This window comes from Gekko japonicus, unplaced genomic scaffold, assembly GCF_001447785.1.
Source record: "Gekko japonicus isolate JY-2015 unplaced genomic scaffold, Gekko_japonicus_V1.1 scaffold911, whole genome shotgun sequence".
NCBI lineage: Eukaryota > Metazoa > Chordata > Lepidosauria > Squamata > Gekkonidae > Gekko > Gekko japonicus.
Genome location: NW_015172582.1, coordinates 219,189 through 241,762, shown reverse-complemented (window position 1 = coordinate 241,762; position 22,574 = coordinate 219,189). Strand labels below are relative to the sequence as shown.

Genomic DNA, 22,574 nt, shown 5'->3' with positions numbered 1-22,574 from the left:
TGTTCGTTGCCTTGATAACACTGTCTAACCATCTCATCCTTTGCCATCCCCTTCTTCTACCTTCATACTTTCCCAGCATCAGGGTCTTCTGCAGTGAGTGCTTCCTTCTCATTTGGTGGCCAAAGTATTTGAGCTTCAGCTTCAGTATCTGGCCTTCCAGGGAACAGTCAGGGTTGATTTCTTTTAGGATTGACTGATTTGATCTCCTTGCAGTTGATTTGATCTAGAAAACGGTGGTTGCTTACCTGTAACCGTTGTTCATTGAAAGTGGCTTCTGTGCGGGCACACATGGGACTGCAGTAGGCAGGCCGACCACCGGGAGGAGCTAGCGAGCTTCTTTTTAGAATTTTCAACCCGAGAGGGCTAGGCTCCAACGAGGAGGCGGTTTCCCGCCCAAAACACCACCTGACCTGGGCGGAGCCAGCCCTCTCCCCTCAGTTCTCCTCTGCCGCTTATTGTCGCGGAAGACTCCCACAGTGGGGAAGGAGGGAGGGATGTGTGCCCGCACAGAAGCCACTTTCAATGAACAACGGTTACAGGTAAGCAACCACCGTTTTCATTTTCAAGGCTTCTGTGCGGTCCCACATGGGAGATTAGCAAGTTTACTCACTTGGAAGGAGGGAGTGGGAGACTTCAGCGGAATATCGACTGCAGCACAGCCGTGCCCATCGCTGCATCCCTCCTCGCATCAACGTCCATCGCATAGTGTTTGACGAACGTCGAAGGCGTCGACCACGTGGCCGCTCTGCACACCTCCAGCAGGGGCAACCCTGCCTGAAACGCCACAGATGTTGCTTGAGAGCGTGTCGAGTGTGCAGACAACACCAGGGGGCATTGCTTACCAGCCCCTTCATATGCCAATTGTATAGCTTTACAAATCCAACGGGAAATAGTCTGCGACGACGCAGCCTTACCCTTCTTTGACCCACCAAAGCATACAAATAAAGAGGACACAGTACGGAATGGCTGAGTCCTCTGCAAATAAAAGAGCAAAGCGCGCCTGACATCCAGTGAATGTAAGGAACGCTCCGCTTCTGAAGAGTGGTTCGGAAAGAACACAGGTAATATGATGTCTTGTGACATATGAAACTTGGATACTACTTTGGGTAGAAAATCCAAACGTGGACGGAGAACCACTCTATCCTTATGGAACCTGAGAAAGGGTGACTCTGTGGACAGAGCCGCTAATTCCCCAACTCGTCTTGCGGACGTGATTGCGACCAAAAACGCTACTTTGTAGGATAAAAATGATAAGTCACACGTAGCCAGTGGTTCAAAGGGTTTATATATCAAACGAGATAAAACCAGAGAGAGACTCCATGAGGGTAGAGGCAACTGGGAAGGGGGATACAAATTATTGAGACCCCGGAGAAATCTCTTTGCATCTTTAGAAGCAAAAAGGGACACCCCCTTCACAGGTACATGATTAGCCGAAATTGCAGCTAAGTACACCTTAAGAGAGGAATTGGACAAACCTTCCTGTTTGAGGTGGGACAAAAACTCTAGTACCAAAGGCAACCCACAGTTAGTAGGATCGACGTGTTTGCGTGATACCCATGTAGAAAACAGTCTGAATTTAGCCTCGTAAGATCTCCGCGTGGACAACTTACGTGCAGCTAATAGTATGTGTTGCACTGCCGGGCAGTAGGCCGATCGGGCCGAATTCGCCAGGCAGTTAGTTTGAGGGACGAGATCCCCGGTTCGGACGGAAGAAGACCTGACACTAGGTCCGTCTCCTCCGGGAACACTTGGAATTGTCCTTGTGCCAGTGACAATAGGTTCGGGAACCACGCTTGGCGGGGCCAAAAAGGAGCCACCAATATCAGGTCCGCATCTTCTGCATGAGCTCTGGCTACCACTCTGTTTAGGAGTGGTAGAGGTGGGAATGCGTAACAGAACAGACCTGCCCAAGGAATGTCGAAAGCGTCCCCTAGGGAATGGTGCGCATAGGCCGCCCTGGAGCAGAACATTGCGCATTTTGCATTGGCTGGAGTGGCGAAAAGATCCACCATGGGTGTGCCCCAAGAACGGAACAGAGGATAGAGGTACCGCATGTTGATGGACCATTCGTAAGTGTTCTGAAACACTCTGCTCAGATGGTCGGCACGAACATTCAACCGGCCTGCTATGTGGATGGCCGTAACGTGTGCCTTTATTTGTATGACCTGGTGCCACAATTTTAGGGTCTCTTTGGTGAGGGCCACTGACGTGGTACCTCCCTGCTTGTTTATATAATATTGCACAGTGGTGTTGTCTGTGTGAAGCATCACCCTGCGTCCTTGAAGTTGCGCTGCAAAAGAGGAAAAGGCACATCTCACTGCTTTCATCTCTAAGATGTTGATGTGTAACCTTGATTCCCCTACGGTCCACAGACCTTGCGCAGCCAAACACCCACAGTGCGCACCCCAACCCAGGAGTGATGCATCAGTGTACAAATGGGTGTCATGTTTCTGGAACCCAAAGGGGATCCCCGCAGCTATGTTTGATGGCGATAGCCACCAGTCTAAAGATTTGAGAACTACCCGAGGCATAGTTAAGCTAACTCGGGGTGAGTGTATATGAGCGCGGAAATTGCGCAGAAACCAAGTCTGAAACACCCTGAGATGTAGCCTGGCAAAGGGAACTACCGAGGTGGTAGCAGACAAATGTCCCAACAGGCATTGGAAAAATGAGGCATGCCTGCGTCTAAGGTGGCGTAGGGCTCTGATGAACCGTGCAATCCGCTCGGCTCTGATCGAGGGCAGGTAGGCTCTTGCCGATACGGAATCCAAAATCGCTCCTATGAACTCAATTCGTTGAGTAGGGGAGAGCTTAGACTTTTGGAAGTTCACTAGCAGTCCCAACGACTGCAACGTAGTAAGTACCAACTCCAACTGGGCGTGGAGTAGAGCAGGCGTGTCTGCAACTAGCAACCAATCATCCAAATAAGGATAAAGAATGCAGCCCCGCAGTCTCAGGTGAGCCACAACAACGGATAAACACTTTGTGAATACCCGTGGTGCGGACGCCAATCCAAAAGGGAGTACCTTATATTGGAAAGAGCGCCCGCAATGGTGAAAGCGAAGGAACTTTTGGCAAGTTTTATGTATCGCTATGTGGAAGTATGCGTCAGTCAGATCAATAGTGACAAAATACGCCCCAGGACGTAACAGTAAGATCACATCTTGCAACGACAGCATACGGAACCTTGGCTTTCGTAGGAAAGTATTCAGGTTCCGTAAATCCAAAATAGGTCTCTCCCCACCATCCTTTTTATCTATAAGGAAGAAAGGGGAGCAAAACCCTGGGTCATCATCCGAGGACACCTCTGCGATGGCCCCTTTGTTCAGAAGATCTGACACTGGTCCCGACAACGGCTGGATCACGTTGTCGCGACATAAAGACAAACAGGGCAATGGTGGATAGGATAACCATTCTAACAGATAACCAAACTTTATTACAGATAACACCCAGTTATCATCAGTAATAGCCAACCATTTGTCATAAAAGAAAGATAAACGAACCCCAAACTTAAAGTCTGGGCCTAGTCACGGGGCCTCTGCCCCTCTAGCAGGTTGGTCACGGTGAGCCCTATTCCCTGACGGAAATTTGGACCTCTGACGCCTATTTTGATAGGACGTCTGGTACCCTTGTCTCGGAGGCTGATAATTTTGCCTCTGAAACGGTTCATGGAAGCGGTATGGGCGGGAATAGCGGTGGGACGGCTTAGGCCAATACCTGGATCTGTGAGTAGGGTTGTTGGGAGCAGTGATGCCAAAGGATCTGGCCTGCAACTTATATTTACGAATGCGTTCCAGGAACTCATCAGTTTCCTGACTGAACAATTCCTTCCCTTCAAAGGGTAAATCTTCAAGTTTAGCTCGTGTATCAAGGGGTAACGCCGAGGATCGAAGCCAAGCATGTCTCCTCAGCACTATAGCGGATCCCATTGCTCTACTCTGGCAATCCGTGGTATGGCGGGCCGCGTTGACCTGTAATTTACCTAAACGCTTGCCCTCGTCTGCTATCACCTTAGCCAAACATCTCTGATCAGGGTCAAGTTGGTCCAGGTAAGGGGTCAGTTTATCCCACAAAAGGTGGTTATAGAGCCCCATGACAGCCTGGAAGTTTGATATACGCAACCCCATAGCTTCGGAAGAGTAAATCTTCCTGCCTAACGTATCAAGCTTGCGGCCTTCCCTATCATTAGGGGTGGTCCGCGTCCCCACTCTAGTACGAGCTGGGATGACCTCAGCAATAAAGGAATTAGGTGGGGGATGTCTCGTCAAAAACTGCACGTCAGAGTCAATGACTTTGTAAAGGCCTTCCATCCGTCTTCCAGAAGGAGCCGTGGAGGATGGGTGCGTCCAAGCCGCCATCATCACCTCCTGCAACCCTTGTAGGCATGGCAGAGCCACTGGACCAGTATCAGGGGTAAACAACGCCTGCATAAGCGGATCTTGTGTCCGTTGTTCAGATGCAGCGTGCCTCAAATTCAAGGCCTTGGCCATCCGAATAATCTGGTCAGCCAACGATGACAGGTCTTCAGATGGTGACACTGCTGCCGGATCTGCAATCGCCTCGTCAGGCGAAGGGAGTGATCTTACATCCGATTCAGCATCCGAATGCGACCCCATAGAGAAGCCTCCAGCGTCCGGATTGTAGTAGAGATCCTCAATAGGCTCGCCTTGAAGTATCATAGGCGACATCGATCGGTGCTGCAAGCTAGCGGAAGCCTCCTGAGTGCAGTGGCAAGGAAGCCACGGTGGGGGCATCTGTATATCCTCATCCGGAAGCGGACTGACGGACCCGACCATCAGGAGATCCGGTGAAGGCGATCTGTCTCCTTGGCGCAGTTCCAACACTGGAGACATATCGGTACCGAGCACCGGTACCGATGCACGCTCTGCCTGTTCGCTCGGTGCCGAGCGGATGTCTCGGCGTCGAGGAGAGCGACCTCTCGACGTCGAGCGTGGCGCCGAACCATCCCCGCGCCGAGGCGACGGTGACCGTCTGCGCCGAGTCGGCGTCGATCCCTCGGTTCCGACGTCCTCGGTACCGAGGCGCATCGGCGGCGAAGAACGCTCCTGCGTCTTCTTATGCTTTTTGGCCTTTTTGGCCGGCGGTACTGAGCCAGCGCGAGACTGGGCAACCGCCTTAGCAGCTTTTGGCCGTATCGGGGCTGAGCACACCGAAGGGGTCTTCACTTTCTCTTGCTGGCCAGCAGTAGATACGGACAGGGCCCTCTCCCACAGCGCCGCTTTCAATTTGGCAGACCTCCCTTCACGAGCCCTCGGGGTGAGGGCCTTACAGGCCTTACAGGCTGCCATATTATGGGTCTCTCCCAAACACAGCACACAGGCTGAGTGCTCGTCAGACTTAGACATCTTAGCCCCACAAGTCTTACAATTTTTGAAGAGGGCCACTTTCTCCTTTTTCTCTTCTTTCTTTGAAGCCATTTTTCTTCTGAGGAAAATGTCTTCCCTCAAGCTTAGTTGTTCGCTCGCTCGAAGAACACGTCCTCTTTCGGTGGCGGCAGAAAGAGAACTGAGGGGAGAGGGCTGGCTCCGCCCAGGTCAGGTGGTGTTTTGGGCGGGAAACCGCCTCCTCGTTGGAGCCTAGCCCTCTCGGGTTGAAAATTCTAAAAAGAAGCTCGCTAGCTCCTCCCGGTGGTCGGCCTGCCTACTGCAGTCCCATGTGTGCCCGCACAGAAGCCTTGAAAATGAACTCACTTATTTGTGTGTGTTTTTACAGCCTACGGTGCTCCTTCTTGTCAGCTTTCTTCATTGTCCAACTTTCAAATCCATGCACAGTAATGGGGAATACTATGGTATGAATTATCTTGATCCTGGTGTCGCCGAGCCCTATGTAGACCCCGGGCTTCACAGACCCCGAGGTCATAGCTTCGCCGGATGGAAGGGAGGGAAAGGGGGCTGATCACGGGAGCTCCCACCAAGAACACCAACCTCTCCCTCAGCGTCAGCGGCGGTGCACGAAGAGTCCAAAGAACCCGGGGAGAGGGCGGGAAGAGTGGTCCGGATCGGACCGCACGGCTCAGCAGCGAGAGGGGGAGGGAAGAGCACGCTCGAGGAGGCACGTCCCCTGGAAAGCCCCAGCCTTACCTCTACCCGGTACAGGCGACGGGGCGGAGATAGTAGGTCTCGGTTGGCAGACAAGTAGGCACACGCGACCTAACACTGGATATGATGGGGGTGGGACCACAGGAGGGGAAGCACTGGAAGATTGGGACTTGAGATGATGGATAGGAGAAATAGCGTGTAGGAGACAGAGTCACAGAAAGGGGGAGTCATGGAAGATGGGAGGGGAAGTATAAATGAGAGGAAGCGATAAGGTGCCGGGGAGAAAGTCGGAGAACACCTGGAAGGTGCAGAAAGAGGGAGACGGAAAAGAGGTGATTAATCCGAGGGAAGGACTGTGTGTGAGGCAACACCAGCCGACCCAATTCTGAGGCACCTGCTTCCTCCTGCAAACCCTCACCACGGCCACTGGGTATTCCGGACCAGGGGCGGACCCAAAGCAGGACACCTGGTTGCCAGTGACATATCTTTACACTTAATTATCTTTTCTAGCTTTTTCATGGCTGCCCTTCCCAGTCTCAATCTCCGTGTTTCTTGCTTGCATTGTCCCTTTTGGTTGCTGATGGAGCCAAGGAATAGAATAGCCTTAACAATTTCAGTGTCTGCATCGGCAACCTTTTAATGTTGTATAATTGCCCAGTAGTCATTATTTTTGTCTTTTTGATGTTCAGCAGTAATCCTGCTTTGGCACTTTCTGCTTTAACTTTCACCAGGAGTCGTTTCTTCACTATTTTCTGCCAGTAATGTGGTGTCATCTGCATATCTCAAATTGTTAATGTTCCATCCACCAATTTTCACTCCACTTTCCTTTCAATCTAATCCATCTTTCATTATATGTTCTGCACACAACTCCCTTAAATGGAACATTCCCTCTTCTTAGAGAACTCTAAGCATCACCAGACTGGATGTTAAGAAACACACTTCCCCTCAAAGAAGATGCCCCCATTCTCCATTGTTTCCAAAGGACTAAAATCAAACCAGAGATTCTCTACAGTAGAAACAGAGGGGGCAGGATTTTTGCAAGGAGGACTGATATGCTACACTAAAGCACTTGATAGCCAGGAGGCTACTGGTTGAAAGAGATTTCCTAGAGCACTGGCTCTGACTTGAATTTTAATCTCCACAATGGAAGGGAGATGTGGCTCTGAAAAAGAGAATGGAAACATATTTATATGCCTATGATATATGTCGCTGCATAACTTCCAATTGTTGATCTGATATATAAATTTGTCATATTGAGAACTTCAGAACTAGTAGTGTTACCTTATAACCTTGATTTATAGCTCATGATTGTTGCATTGTGAGAGTCTGGGAACTTTATGTGTTACATTATGTCTCTGGTTTGGAGCTTTTGACTTTGTATTAAATACTTCTAGAGTTGGTATAAGAAAACTTTGATAACTGAATAGATATTAAAAATATACACTCGTTTGGTGTTTCAAAATATTTATTTAAAGGCATTGATATAAGACTTGTTAATTGCATTCGCAGTGTTCATTTGTTTTTGATAACTGTGGCAGTGCCAGCTGATGTCAAGCACAGAATTGCAGTCTGAGCAAGGGAGTGAGTTGGAAGCCCAGCAGAACCAGTGCAATGTACAGTGCCCAGCAAACCCAGTGCCTTCTGTTCATAATATTAACAAAGGTTTGCTCCTATACTACTCTTATATACATTCTGTCACCAAGCAGAATAGGGATGAAAAGGTCTTGAGACCAAGAAGTGGAAATAAACAGGGGAGGGGGTGGAATGGAAAAATTAGGTAAAGGGAGACAGAAATGAATGAGAAATGTTGCAAAAGAGGGAGAGAAATTAAGAGAGGGAAAGGTTGTTTTACCTCGTTGCAACACCCTAACTACTGCTTTGCAAGATCTGGCTGAGGTGGATGCGAGGAAAGAAAAAAAGAAGAGGAGATTGGATTTATACACCGCCCTTCACTACCCGAAGGTGTTTCCGAGCGGCTTACAAACTCCTTTCCCTTCCCCTCCCCACAACAGACACCCTGTGAGGTAGGTGGGGCTGAGAGAGCTCTGACAGAAACTGCTCTTTTTCAAGGACAACTCTTATCAGAACTACGGCTTGCCCAAGGTGCAAGTGGAGGAATCAAACCCGGTTCTCCCAGATTAGAGTCCGCGCACTTAACCACTACACCAGACTGGCTAGACTTTTGGAGAAAATGACCTGCAGGCTGGCAAATACTATTAGCATGTTGGCTTGGTTGTATGATCTGTTAAGTATGATCTGTTCAGTCTTGGAGAAAGGAAAGCCTAGCAGATCCTAGAGTGCTTTTTGCTATGCTCAGACTTCCCTGCGCCCCTAATGGCTGCAGCCAGAACTGCATTTTAAAAATAAAAGGAAAGACATTCAGCTGGATGCAGCATGATGCTGGCTTCAAGGGCCTTCCTCAAGCTGCACCCAGGGTGGAGCACGAACACACCGCCCCGGGTACGCCACTGTGAAAATGACTGACTTTGAAACAGATTGTTGTTGCTGTCAAGTCACAGTTGATTTATGGTGACCCCATAGGGTTTTCAAAGCAACAAACATTAAGAAGCAGTTTGCCATTGCCTGTCTCCATGTTACAACTCTGGTATTCCTTGGTGGTCTCCAATGCTCCCTCGAAGCTGTGGAGTCTTGGGAGCAAAAATTCTACTTTGTGAGCTACTGGCATTAAAGTTGTGAGTGAGTAATTTGGCTACTGCATAAATTAGTTTGCTCTGGAGCCATCCTTCCTGAGCTAAGACAAAAATGTGTGAGCTGGAGGCTAAAAAACTGTGAGTTAGCTCACACGAACTCAGCTTAGAGGGAACAATGGTGGTCTCCCATCCAAATACTAGCTAGGGCTGAGCTCGCTTAGCTTCCAAGATCTGATGTGACTGGGCTAGTCTGGAGCAGATTGTGATCCTTATCATTCCTTCTAGATCTAACTGCAAAACAGAACATGCGAGGGAAACTGCCATAGTTCGAGAATGCAGAAACCTTTCATTCTAGGAGATGGAAACAGAGAGTCTCCTAGTCTGAAAAGGAGATTTAAAAAGAGTGTGTGTATGTGAATTTATTATTCAGTTACAATGACAATTATCGTCTCTTAAAAAGCTAATGCCTTGCAAACTTTGTAACAAGTTTAAATGTATCCTCAGTCTGAAGAGTGAGCCCAAAATAAAGCTGTAAAAATCATTCTAGAGAGCCAACAGGAAATGTAAAAATGAAACCCTGTGAAAATAAAGGTCTTGAAGCAGAAAGAAACAGCATTATTTTGCACTTCTAGGGAACCCACCCACAGTACACTTGGTCACAGAGAGCAGACACACAGCTGGGAAACTCTTCCGCACACATACAAGGTGACGGATTGTGGCTTTGCTAGCAAACTAACCTACAGAGCAGCAGTCCTAACTGCAAATGCTGCAGAGATAACTTAAGTGGAACATACTCCTGAAAAGTAATTGCCCCCCCCCCCCCGGTTTTTGAAAATGCGATTAAGAATTTGTACTGATAAAAGAAGTATTATCATGGAACAAGAACGGGCACTTGGCCTACAACACACTATGTAATTAAAACTATCATCTTATTAAGTCTAGAAAAATATTCTTTTGATAAAACACAAAGCTAAAACAATGTCTCTGACACTTTATTAATAAAACTGAAACACACATTGCAAGGTGCTACCTTCCTGAAAACTGACAAATTAAGAGCATCAATATATGATCTGAACTTTCAAATAATTTCAATCACACAACATCCTTATGCAAAACTAAAGGTTTCTTTGGCATCCCTTTGGTGCAATTTGATGAAGACAGCAAAAAGAGCTTGGTAGATTTTCTTGGTGTTTTCCCTGTGCTTTTAGGCAAAGTCAAATGTTCATAATAAAATCTTCATTTTGCCTTGACTGATAACATTCAGTGATGGTGTACTAATAATTTTTATTTTTTCTCCCACCTTGTGTCCTGGAAATCATGTTGTCTACTGACCCCATAGGCGGCTTCTAGAAAAGGAAAACAGTTCTGGATAATCACCATACTCTGTGGGCAAAACACACAAGATAACATTTGATCAGTAGTATAAAAGCATTTATGGTCAAAGGAAATGATCCAGAAATTATTTTTAAACTAAGTCTACATATGAAAAATAAAAAGGAGTATTCACTGGAAGTGTACACATGAAATATAAAATGCTTCATTAACATATCCAGCCAGATTAATGCCCTGTAATTTAGTGGCATTTGATTTCATGCATTAGAATTCTCTCTGAACTTCTGATGTGCTTTAGAAGGTCCAGACCTTTACAGCATTTACAGGGGGAAGCTGGAACATAAATTAAAAAATAACTGAATCAAATGACTACCAATGTTGGCAAGACCACTGAGAACCATAAAACAAGACAACTACCATGTTAATCTTCTCCAGCTGTCTACAGCTGAAGAATGTCTGATATACAGGTTTCTTTGTATATTAGCCAGAGAAGATGATCAACTTCAGCAATGTAATATATTACCTAATTTTTTACACTTTAGAATATATACCCCAGAAAGCAACAAAAGAGGCCAGGCTTGCTACTACCAGGGCCAGGGCTTTCTCAGTGGCAGCCCCATCCTGGTGGAACGAGCTCTGGAGATCAGGACCCCGTGGGACCTTCTGCAGTTCCGCAGGGCCTGCAAGACGGAGCTCTTCCACCAGGCTTTCAGCTAGGGTGCTGCCACCGTTATAGAGCCCTGGCTCTTGGTTTTAATATCCAGCCTGAGCCGCAGGAAGATCTTGAGCAGAAGGATTTTGAGAGAGTACATTGAAATAAGGCATCTTGAGTAACTATCTTCAGCACTTTATGAAACTGTATTAATAATGGAATTGTTTTATATAGTTTTATGTGGTTTTAACTGTATTTTATGTACTGACTGTGAGCCTGCATTGCGGGGAGGACGAGGTATAAATGTGATTAATAAATAAATAGAAATATTTTTTTTCTAATATACAAAGCCTAAATTGATATTGTAGCAGCTTAACCTTGCAAGCTCCTCTCCTTCCTTTAGCAGCAGGGAAAAGAACCGTTTGAAAAAGAAAAAAAAGCATTTATTTTTGCAATCTTTACTACTACCTCATGGCTTCCTGCCAAATCTGTTTTTGTAAGCTAAAACACATCAATGCTGGCCTGATTAATCTTGCTTCATAAGTGTTGCATTCTAAAGCCTTTATCACCTTGTTCCTCTCCTGTGAATCCTCTTTGGCTTCTCCACATCCTTCCTAAAATGTGGCAACACGTAACTGAACAAAATGCTTAAGCTGAGGCCCAACATGGGCTCCTCTTGAGTGATGCTCAATCTTAACACACAATGCTCTTATTATATATTATTAACATACTATGTATGTGCTTGAAATATACCAAATGGGGAGGGGGTGAACAAATTCTATAACTGATGTTCTATCTTTTGAATGTCCTGAAGTCTAAATGCCAAGACTGAACCACCTATATGGATTTTTTGGTATACTATTAATGATACGAAACTAATTTATAAAATGGACTTAGTTACAAGAGCTTGTTACTATTTGATAATTAAAAAACACACACACATAAACAATGCTGTTGTCAATTTTATCCAAATAGCATGTATTTGATTGTGCTGGCTGGGTCAGCATAACACCAGCTAACCCTCTTTAAATTAAGACAAAATATATGTTTGATCCAGTTTAAAACCTCATGGAAGGAGTTGGTGGAGGGGATTTTATATCCTCTTCCTCCAGCAGTTTGCTGTTTGTCTCCAAAATTCTCTCTAAGGGCCAGGGCATCCCCATAAACAAATATCAACCATAGTTCAAGGGATTGTGTTGCAGATGGGTGAACAGGAAAAGGTTGCCTCCCACCTGCATTGATGGACTGCAATGATGGAGAAATTTTTTAATTTGATTTTAGATATTTATACCCTGCTTTTCTCTCCAATGGGAATCCAAAGTGACTTAGGTCAGCTTTCTGGCAATTTCACTTGCTTCACTCCCTCTCACTGTGGTGCATTTTGTTCATTAGAAAAGGATGGGAGGGACAGCTATATAGAGAAGTCTTGTGGGACAAATCTACTTTGCATGTTCTTCTGTGGAATCCAACCTATGATCTGCTGATTTATAAACAAAGAAGTTCAACAGGCAAATGGAATCATCTTGGTGGATAAGCAGCATTTAGGGTATTTCAGCATGTGTCAACTCCTGTGTCAGTCCTAAAATTACAGGAATTGGCTATTAATTACAATACTTCCAACACAGTTTTTGTTAATAAAATTTCACAGATCCACTCCATCTTGAACTTCAGCTGGGGGTTAGATTAGATAATAGAGGTGTCCAGTGCACTGCACTGTCTAGTCAGTTTATGGACAACTTTGGTTTGGTTTCCAAGTAATGTTGACAGGATCCCCAAGCGTTAGGGGTTGGGAAATCTCTTCCACTAACGTCTTCCATGAGTTTCACACTGGATCATATTTATAAAAGGATTCATTTATGAGTTGGGCATCAATAGTTGGCCTGTTGTTCTGTGTGCTGTTTTACTCTTTTGTAGCCTTAATGAACACTGTAACCCACTTTAAGATCCTGGAAGGGAGGAGACTTCCGGTTTAAGTGTTTCGCCACTCGGACGTGTCCCGTCTCGCTCCGATGGGGACGCACCAAGACCCGGCTGACGGGAAGGGTCCGAGTTCGTCCCGGACCTCCCCAGGGTCCTTGTAGGAGACCCTCAGCCTGAGGAGCTGAGGAGAGCCTCTTCCAAGGTGACGACCAAGAAACAAGTGACCACGATCAAAACTTTAAAATCCTTCCAAAAGATCTCCAGGTGGACGTTCGGTTTATGGCGACACGCTGGCAGACGCATCTCCCAGACCTCCTGGGGATGTGATCTGCGCACCAGCAGAAAGGAGGGGGGGCAACGGTACTCGCTACCCCTCCTGGAGCCTTGGCAAAAGGCTCCTAGATATGGGGCTTTTGAGGGGTGACCTCTTCACCAGCGCGATGCTGGGGAATTGCTCCTCCGCCTCGACGGACCTGCCGCTGAGTGTCCGTATGGATCTAGAGCCGCTGGCCGGGACAAGTGTCGGAGATCGAGAGTTTTGAACGTGTGCCGAGCAAGGTTGTATGACCAACAATGAACAGTGAGTTGGGTTAAAGCGAATATGAGAATTTTAAAAGAAAGCTACCCCCTGGGAATGGCGAAAAAAAGCGAGCGGGGGAGGGGCCCCTCCCATGCACATGAACTAAACAACGAAATACTAAAAGGGGAGCGGAAGAAAAAATGTTGAAATCTGTTTTGAGACTTACCAGAGCGTGGATAAGCGTATGGGTGTATTTCAGAGACTTTAGCAAGTTTTCATAAAAGTAAACAATCCATAAAGATGGCGGGGAAAAGGGCAGAGAAAGACAAACCAGCAAAAGTGAAACTAGCCGGGACCATGAGCCCTTGACCGGAAGAGGTCACTGAGTTCTCCAAAATGTTGGCAGATTCCTTGCGCCCTCTGCTGGACCAGATGACCAACATCAAACAGCTGACAACTGTAAACCAGAATCTTGCAACTCAGCAGCTCCAACTGACTGAGACTTTAAAAATAACGGAGAAACCGGATGAGAAGGTGAAGGAAATGGACACCAACAGTAAAAAAGTCAAGAAAAAGGTGCAAAAGCTGGAAAAGAAACAAGCTTCGGAAGAATCACAACTTTTGCAGCTGCAAATGGAGAAAGCAAATTTGGTCTTACGGTTTCAAGGGGTCCGAGAATTAAAAAGTGAGAATCTAAAGCAACTCCTAAAGACTTAATCCTTTTTCTACAAACAAACAACATTATCTACAGATGGTTAATTCAAGAAGGCATCATTTTTAAACTACACGATAAAAAAGAAAAGATTGACTCTGTCTCCAAAGCACGTGAATTCCTGAGAGTGCAGCTGGGAGAGACAGCCAAGGTCGAGAAGGAAGAAGATGACAGCAAATCCAGTGGCGAATTGGACTTGGTGTCTTCCGACAAGGACTCTCTTTCCAATAAGGGGGCGGCTGCCCCCAAGCGTACATATAAATTGAGGATTAGAAAAGATCAGACAAAATGAAGGCTGAAGGACTCTGAATTGTGCCTTAAAACTTTAGTTTTATTATGGGATGCTCTGGGGGTTCTCTTAAACAGTTAAATCATTGGATAAAAAGATAAAAAATTTAGCATAACCGACTATGTTCAAAGTAATACTAGCAATTTAAGATTAACATTTATATAAGCTATTGTTATGATCTCCTATACTTCGGGTTTTAGTTAGTAGTGGTTTTCTTTCCTTTCTCCCTAGATGTAGTTATCCCTTCCCAATTTTTCGTTGTAGTTTGTAGTCTATTAAAAATGCAATAAAAAATCCCCTCCGGGGGGCCTAAAAAAACCCAAAAACAAAAGATCTCCAGGTCTCCAAACTGTGAGTTAAGCAATGCTCAGGTGAAAAAGTGAACAGACCTTGGTAGGAATTGGAAGCGCCTAAGTTTGAAGCGTGGAGGGAGAAGGACCAAGCACCCCCTCCCTTTTTGAAAAAGATTTAAAAGTGGGTTTAAATTGGAAATAAAAAGACTTAGAGCTAAAATAAGCGCATAAGAAGTTAAGCGAATGCAAAAACTGCCAATACATACAAAGCGGATTTAAATCGTATAACTTTTGCCTTGTTTTGGGAAACTTACTTCTTGTTGATATTATGGCTGGGAGAGGATGGAGGGCGCCAGAGAAAAAAACTGGTGACCGGAAATAACGTACTAACGACTCCCTCTCAGAACCAAGAAGTAACTACAGACCTTTCTTCACTGTTAGCAAATGCACTGCGCCCCCTAATGGAACAGATGACTAACCTCAACGCCAAACTGGACAGTGTTCAAAAACAACTGAATCAAATGGACAAAAGAACCTCAGTAACCAAGAAAACATTGAAAAAAAATGGAAAAACAGACTGAGAGTATCAACAAGAGAGTAGATGAAGCAGAGAAAGAAAGATCCGATAAAACGCAATTAATACAGCTTCAGCTAGAAAGATCTACGTATGTTCTACGTTTCCATGGGATCCCTGAAGAGAAGAACGAGGACTTAAAAGAACTTTTGGCGGAGGATTACAAACAGGAAGACATATTGAAAGAGATGGAAGTAGCCTACAGGACTTACCCAGAAAAATAAACTTCCAGGGGAAACCTACTTAAAATTCACGAAATGATCTACCAGAGAACTGGTGTTAAAAGCTACAATAGGAAAACCCTTAAAAATTAAGAATGAAGAGATAAAAATAGTAAAAAACATTCCCTTTGAAGTCAGAAAACGGAGGAAACTATACAGGATGCTTACTCTCACTCTGCAAAAAAAGGGAGTACCATACAGACGGTTATTCCCAGAAGGACTGAGCTTCAATTATCTGGATAAAAAATATAAAATTGACTCTGTTCCAAAAGTGGAAAAATTTATGGACCAATTGTTCGACTCAAAATATAAGAAGAAAGGAAAGAACTCAAAACCAGATCATCAGCAGCAGCAGCAGCAGGAGGAGGAGGAGGAGGAAGAAGAAGAAGAAGAGATTGGATTTATACCCCCGCCCTTCACTACCCAAAGGTGTCTCAGAGCGGCTTACAAACTCCTTTCCCTTCCCCCTCCCCACAACAGAAAACCTGTGAGGTAGGTGGGGCTGAGAGAGCTCTTTACAGAAACTGCTCTTTTTCAAGAACAGCTCTTATCAGAACTACGGCTTACCCAAGGTCATCCAGCCAGGTGCAAGTGGAGGAGTGGGAAATCAAACCCGGTTCTCCCAGATTAGAGTCCACGCACTTAACTGGCTACTCACAGGATTCAAAAAGCACTACTTCCACATCACCAGAATCATTGGAATCGGAGAAAGGAGCAGCCGCCCCCAAACTCAAGAAAACGAAGAAACGCAGGAAGAAAAGACTCTAGAACAAGAACTGTTCTTAAAGGCAGAATTTGTGTTAAGCTATTAAATGCATATTCTTAAAGTAATACTGTAATGAACCAACCTGTATATCAAACTTGTAATATTAGGTTAATAAGCCTTACTTTTAGCTGATTAGATCGTGACATGTATTAGCTTTCCTTTCCCCAAATCCAATAGACGGAATAGTTTAGAATAGTAGCCACCTTTCCCCATCAAGTAGATTTTATGTATTAGTTTACCCTTTTCCCATTTCCCATAGCTATAGTGTTAGGGTTTTAGTTTTCCCTCCCCCTTCCAACTTTTAGTTGTAGTTTTTGTAGGTTATAGAAAATGCAAATAAAAAATCCCCTTCAGGCTCCCCCCCCCCAAAAAAAAAGATCCTGGAAGGGAGAAAAGTGGGCTAAAAGTATCATAAATACATAAAACTTATCTTTCAGTACCCCCAGTTGTTTTCCTTCTCGTGCTATATTCTGCTACCATTATAAAAAAAAAAAATCTGTAATTTGGAATGTATTTTATTAGGAAGCAAACTAAAATAAGTTACAATAAAGAACTACTAACCAGTGAAGGAAGCAGTCACTTCCAAATAATCTTGTTAAACTTTCAAAGTCTTCATGTGTGAAATGTAACGCTTCAAACAAAGTAGTAATGAACTGTGTATATACTGGGCTCTGCTGTGAACGCACAAAGGCAGGAAGAGACTGTGACAATCTGAAACACAACAATAAATACTTTATAAATCCACCAATTTTACAAATCACAACAGGCACACTAGACATGCCAAATATTAATCAACAGTTCTGAAGGTAAGAGGTCTCCACTAAATTCTCATTATTGGTCAGTAACATCTTGTCTGTAAAAATCATAATAAAGTCAAACAATGATCTGAAATTATTAAGTGAACCAGAACAATCTCCGCATTCACTTTCAGGTAACCTGGGGGAAAGAGCAGTAAAGTCCTGCAAGTTTTCCCAGCAATATATAATAATTACAGTGCAAGAGTAGAGTAGAGGAGATCTGGGTTCAAATCCATGTTGTGGTTGGAAGTATACCATGACATTGGGCCAGTCACTTCCTCTCTGCCTAATCTACCTCATGGGGTTGTTGGGAGGATAAAAGAGGTGGGAGGTAAAGATCTGTTGCTCTGAGCTTCTTGAGGAAGGGGGAGGATAGAAATCTTAAAACATCAACATGCACATGTGTATGGATTGAACCCAGGTCAAATGCTCTAGCAGTAGAAACACACCTAGAGCTAGTTCCATGTGTAATTGTAATTTTATTGTAATTAAGAAGTTTACACCTTGACTTTTGACCTAATATCATGGCTATTTGACATCAAGTGCAGAAAGAATCAAGCATAAATCATTTTAGTTGCCATTTTCTGCACCTTTCCCCCAAAAAGATATTATAGCATTGGAAGAGGTGAAGAAAAGGAGGTGGAACAGCTTCCCTATAAAGAAAGGTTAAAGAGGTTAGGGCTTTTTAGCTTGGAGAAATGACAATTGAGTAGTGACATGACAGAGGTTTACAAAATAATGCATGGGATAGAGAAGACAGAAAAAAGAAGTACCTTTCTCCCTTTCTCACAATACAAGAACTCGCGGGCACTCAATGAAATTAATGAGCAGAAAGCTTAGAACAGATAAAATGAAGTACTTCTTCACCAAGGAGCAATTAACACATGGAAGTGGTGGCAGCTACAAGCCTAGACAGCTTCAAGAGGGAACTGGATAAACATATGGAGAAGAGGTCCATCAGTGGCTATTTAGTCACAATGTACAGATGGAACACAATGTCTGGGGCAACGATGCTCTGTGTTCTTGGTGCTTGGGGGGCAACAGTGGGAGGGCTTCTGGAGTTCTGGCCCCACTGGTGGACCTCCTGATGACACCTGGGTTTTGGCCACTGTGTGACACAGAGTGTTGGACTGGATGGGCCACTGCCTGATCCAACATGGCTTCTCTTATGTTCTTATAACAAGGCACAGTCTGAAACTGGTAATGCAGAGGTAATTAACTGCATGCACTAGACCCAGATAAAAGATCAAAATACACATTCCATTCTACATTATAAGGCAAACAGAAAGGCATCTGCACTGAGACTGCATGATTATCCCATCTACACTAATGTGACCATTTGCCACCCATACTGGTTGGTTTACATTTCTACAGCAGCATTCAGCGATGTCCACTGCATGCAAGAGGTGAGTCTTTGGATCGATCTTCTTCCTCTATGCAAGGAGCAGGATTCTACTGAACAACACACCTTCAGTAGGCAGTGATACAGTACATAATGTGTGCGTTGGACTCAATCCCTGCCATTTCTGTTAAGGACATATGCTTGGAAAGCTGCTACCTATCAAAGTATTCCAGTGGTCCTTTTTGAATGTGTGAGTCCTTGCTGAATTTTGAGAACAGGTGGTGTGAATTGCAACATAATGGCTGCCATGGGGAGTTGGGCCAGTCATAAAGTGTTGTGACATTTCACAGAATGTTAGAAAGTTCCACACCAGACATCCTCCTATGATGCAAGCACTTGTTTCTGCCCTCTAGGCTGTTCTGAAGCACCTCTTTGATTTATGAAAAACAGAAATATAGGACTGAGTCTTTGCTTTGGAGAAGAAGAAAGTGGGTGCCAGGAAATACTCCTCTGTTTTATTCTCACAAAAACCCTGTCAGGTAGGTTAGACTGAGAATGTGTGAGCTATATGGCATCTGAACCCAGGTCTTCCCAGTCCTAATCCAAAACTCTGACCACTACGCCACACTAGTTCTCGTGCTGATCTTCTGTGCTTATGTTGAAGTCACAGGGCCTCTGTGTGTCGCATAACTTTCATCTTGGCCATATCAATGCTATCCAATAGTCTGTTAATCAGTCCAGCAGCCCTTGCACCAGTTCTTATACTTTATATATAGAAATTCACAGGGCCTGGACAATTAGCAAATCTTACCTATAGAAAACAGTCAAGATGTGGGAATAATAATGTAGTGAAAACAGCAACAATCAATTAAGATATGCATGACAAGACAAAGACAGGTTGCTTACCTGTAACTGGTGATCTTCGAGTGGTCATCTGTGCATTCACACCCTTGGGATACTCTGCGCCTGCGCTGACCTTCTCGGTACCGATAGCTAGCAAAAGGGATTTTCGCGCCTCTCCCAGGTCACGCGCCGGCTCCACTGCGCATGACCAAGGAGGGGCACGCAGATCCCGCCAGTTCCTTCTGACCGCCGCCCAACAGCCTTCAAAGAAACAAGATGAAGGGCCGAGAGCAGAGGGGAAGGAGGGCGGGTGGTGTGAATGCACAGATGACCACTCGAAGATCACCAGTTACAGGTAAGCAACCTGTCTATCTTCTTCGTGGTCTCTGTGCATCACACCCTTGGGAGAATAGCAAGCAATAACTCTTACCTGGAGGAGGGGCCGAGGCCCTACACCTGCGCCGTCTGCAAGATAGACCGACCCAACGCCACACGACGAGTAGACCGGACATCAAGGGCATAATGCTTCACGAAGGTGAGCGGAGTAGCCCAAGTCGCAGCGTTGCAGATGTCCTCCAATGGCATCCCTCTCAGGAAAGCTGTGGAAGCCGCCACCGCCCTTGTAGAGTGGGCGCGAAGTTGACCTGGAAGAGGTCTCTTAGCCAAAGCGTAACATAGCTTGATTACTTCCACAATCCACCTGGACAGCGTCTGGGAAGAGATCTTCTTCCCTAGGGAGGGCATACTGTGAGCAACAAACAAGGCTGGAGACTGACGAAAAGACTTGGTCCTGCCCAAATAGAACAGCAACGCCCTCTTAACATCCAGAGAGTGCAATTTCCGTTCCTCTTCATTGGCAGGAGACGGGAAAAATGACGGCAAAACTATATCTGAACGTAGATGAAACTCCGAAACGACTTTCGGTAAGAAGGAGATGTCCAAAGACAACGACACCCCATGAGGGGAAAAAATCAAGTATGGTGGATCACACCTTAAAGCAGACAACTCACTGACTCGACGAGCAGAAGTAATGGCCACCAGAAACGCAGTCTTGAGCGATAACAACTTTAGAGAGCAAGTGGCCAGTGGTTCGAAGGGTTTTCCCATCAAAAACCGCAAAACTAAAGCCAAATCCCAGGCCGGAGTCGGAGAACGACGGGGAGGGTACAGGCGAATAAGACCTTTACAAAACTGTTTCGTCTGAGGATGCGAGAAAACTGAAAACCCATCAATAGATGGATGAAAAGCTGACACCGCAGCTAAATACACCTTAACTGAAGAAAAACTGAGTCCCAAGTCCATTCTGGACAAAATAAACGCAAAAATAGACCTCAAATCCACTGGCGGAGGAGGTAAATTGGAAGAACTCAAGTACTGTAGGAATAAATCCCACTTCTTTGCGTAAGACGTCCTAGTAGACAGTTTACGACAATTCAACAGGACCTCATTGATACGGTCATCCATCACTGAAAGCGTATTTCCCATAGAGTCAACTTGAGACTCAGAGGATCGTAGTGAAGGACCTGGCCTTCCTGAGCTTGGAGGAGATCCAACTCCTGCGGGAAGTGTACGAAGGATCCCTTGGCTAACCGCAGCAGTGTCGGAAACCACACCTGCCGAGGCCACCAGGGGGCTACCAGGAGACAATGGGGCTTGTCCTGTTGTATTTTCACAAGCACCCTGTGGAGCAGCGGAATCGGAGGAAATAGGTATAGAAAGTCGTGAGCCCACGACATCAACAGACCGTCCCCCATTGACAGAGGGTCCAACCCCGCTCTGGAGCAAAACCTGGGACACTTCTTGTTCAATCGAGTTGCAAAAACATCGATGTGGGGATGTCCCAGATGTTGAAAAAGAGGAAGGAGATACTTTGAGTTCAACTCCCATTCGTGGTCCGATGCTCCCCCTCTGCTCAGGAAATCCGCTTGTTGGTTCAAAGTTCCTGGCAGATGGGCAGCTTGGAGAGTGATGTTCCAATGAAGGCACTCTTCCCATATGTCCATAGCTAGCCTGCAAAGGGACCTGGACACGGTCCCGCCCTGGCGATTGATATAAGCCATCGCAGTTGTGTTGTCCGTAAAAATCAACACATCCTTCCCTACAACCTGTCTGAGTAGGGATCTTAGGGCAAACTTTACGGCCAGCAGTTCCAGATAGTTGATATGATGACTCTTCCAAAGGGGTTGCCATGGAGCACCCACACAAGTGTCGTCTGTATGAGCACCCCAACCCCACAGGGAGGCATCTGTGGTGATGGACATTACGGGAACGATCGGTTGGAACGGTGCACCCGCCAACAGATTGGTGTCCACGAGCCACCACTGCAGGGAGACGAGGACCTGCGGAGGCACTACCAGTTGAAGGCTCGGAGGATGGATGGAAGGGCGAAATTTCTTTAGAAACCACAGCTGCAACGGGCGCATGCGAAGGCGTGCATATTCGATCACGGAAGTGGTGGCTGCCATGAGACCCAAGGTCCGCTGAATGTGGACCGCTGATGTCACGTTGGACTGGAACAAACGTTGAATTTCCAGACGAATGGTATCTGCCCGTTGGCGAGGAAGGTACGCCCGAGTGGCTAGGGAGTCTATGACAGCTCCTATGAACTGCACGCGAGTTGCAGGTTGCAGCATGGATTTCTGTAAATTCACCAGAATTCCAAGGGAGGATAGGACCGACAATGTGATGGTGATGTGCTGAAGGAGACATTCTCTTGAATCTGCCACCATCAACCAGTCGTCTATATACGGAAAGATCTGAATGCCCTGAAGGCGAAGATGAGCGACGACAACCACCATTACCTTCGTAAAAACCCTGGGGGCGGTAGAGAGCCCGAATGGAAGGGCTTTGAATTGGTAATGGTCCTCCCCGACTGCGAATCTGAGGAACTTTCTGTGACGAGGATGGATGGAGACGTGAAAATAAGCGTCTTTGAGATCTAAAGTGACCATCCAAGTCCCTGGAGACAGGAGTGGTAAAATGCTTTGCAACGTGGTCATGCGAAACTTTCTGTAAATGATGAACCGATTGAGAAAACGGAGGTCCATGATTGGACGAAGTCCTCCGTCCTTCTTGGGGACTGTGAAATATTTGGAATAAATCCCGCGGCAACAATCCGCCATCGGGACTTTCTCTATAGCGTTTTTTTGTGTCAGCGATTGTACCTCCTGTAGCAGGGCAGGAGACGCCGGGGTTCTGATGAAACGGGAGATTCTGGGAGTCAGAGAAAACTCTATGAGATAGCCATCTCTTATTATAGAGTGCACCCATTTGTCCGTAGAAATGGCGAGCCATGCGTGCAGGAAGGGTGCAAGGCGAGTCTGAGCAGTAAGGTTGAAGTCAAAGTCCCTGTTTGGGATTCTTAGGGAATTTCGACTTATAGGCACCGGACGATTGTCCCTTATTTTTCGGGGGAAAAGACCGTGACTGAGAGGAGGGAGGTCTTTGCCATTGATCCGTAGGTGATTTGTTGTACGGTTGCCTGGTCGACCAAGGTTGCCTAGGCCACTGCTTGGATTTCGAGTATTTGGTCGTGGGGGAGATCCCCAAACTCTTGGACGTCTTGATACTCTTATCCATTTCCTGCAGAACCGTGTCAGTGGT

General features: G+C 45.8%; 1 protein-coding gene across 1 annotated transcript in view; it reads right to left on the bottom strand.

Annotated features, from left to right (window-relative positions):
• Positions 1-9,857: 9,857 nt before the first annotated feature.
• The window catches only part of RPAP2 (RNA polymerase II associated protein 2), a 77,216-nt gene continuing 64,499 nt past the window's right edge, over positions 9,858-22,574 (bottom strand). Inside the window, exons 12-13 of the mRNA XM_015421471.1 lie at positions 16,551-16,700; positions 9,858-10,093 (exon numbers count right to left, since the gene is read on the bottom strand). Coding sequence (XP_015276957.1) covers position 10,093; positions 16,551-16,700 — 151 coding nt within the window. The 3' untranslated portion in view covers positions 9,858-10,092. The remainder of the gene's footprint in view (positions 10,094-16,550; positions 16,701-22,574) is intronic.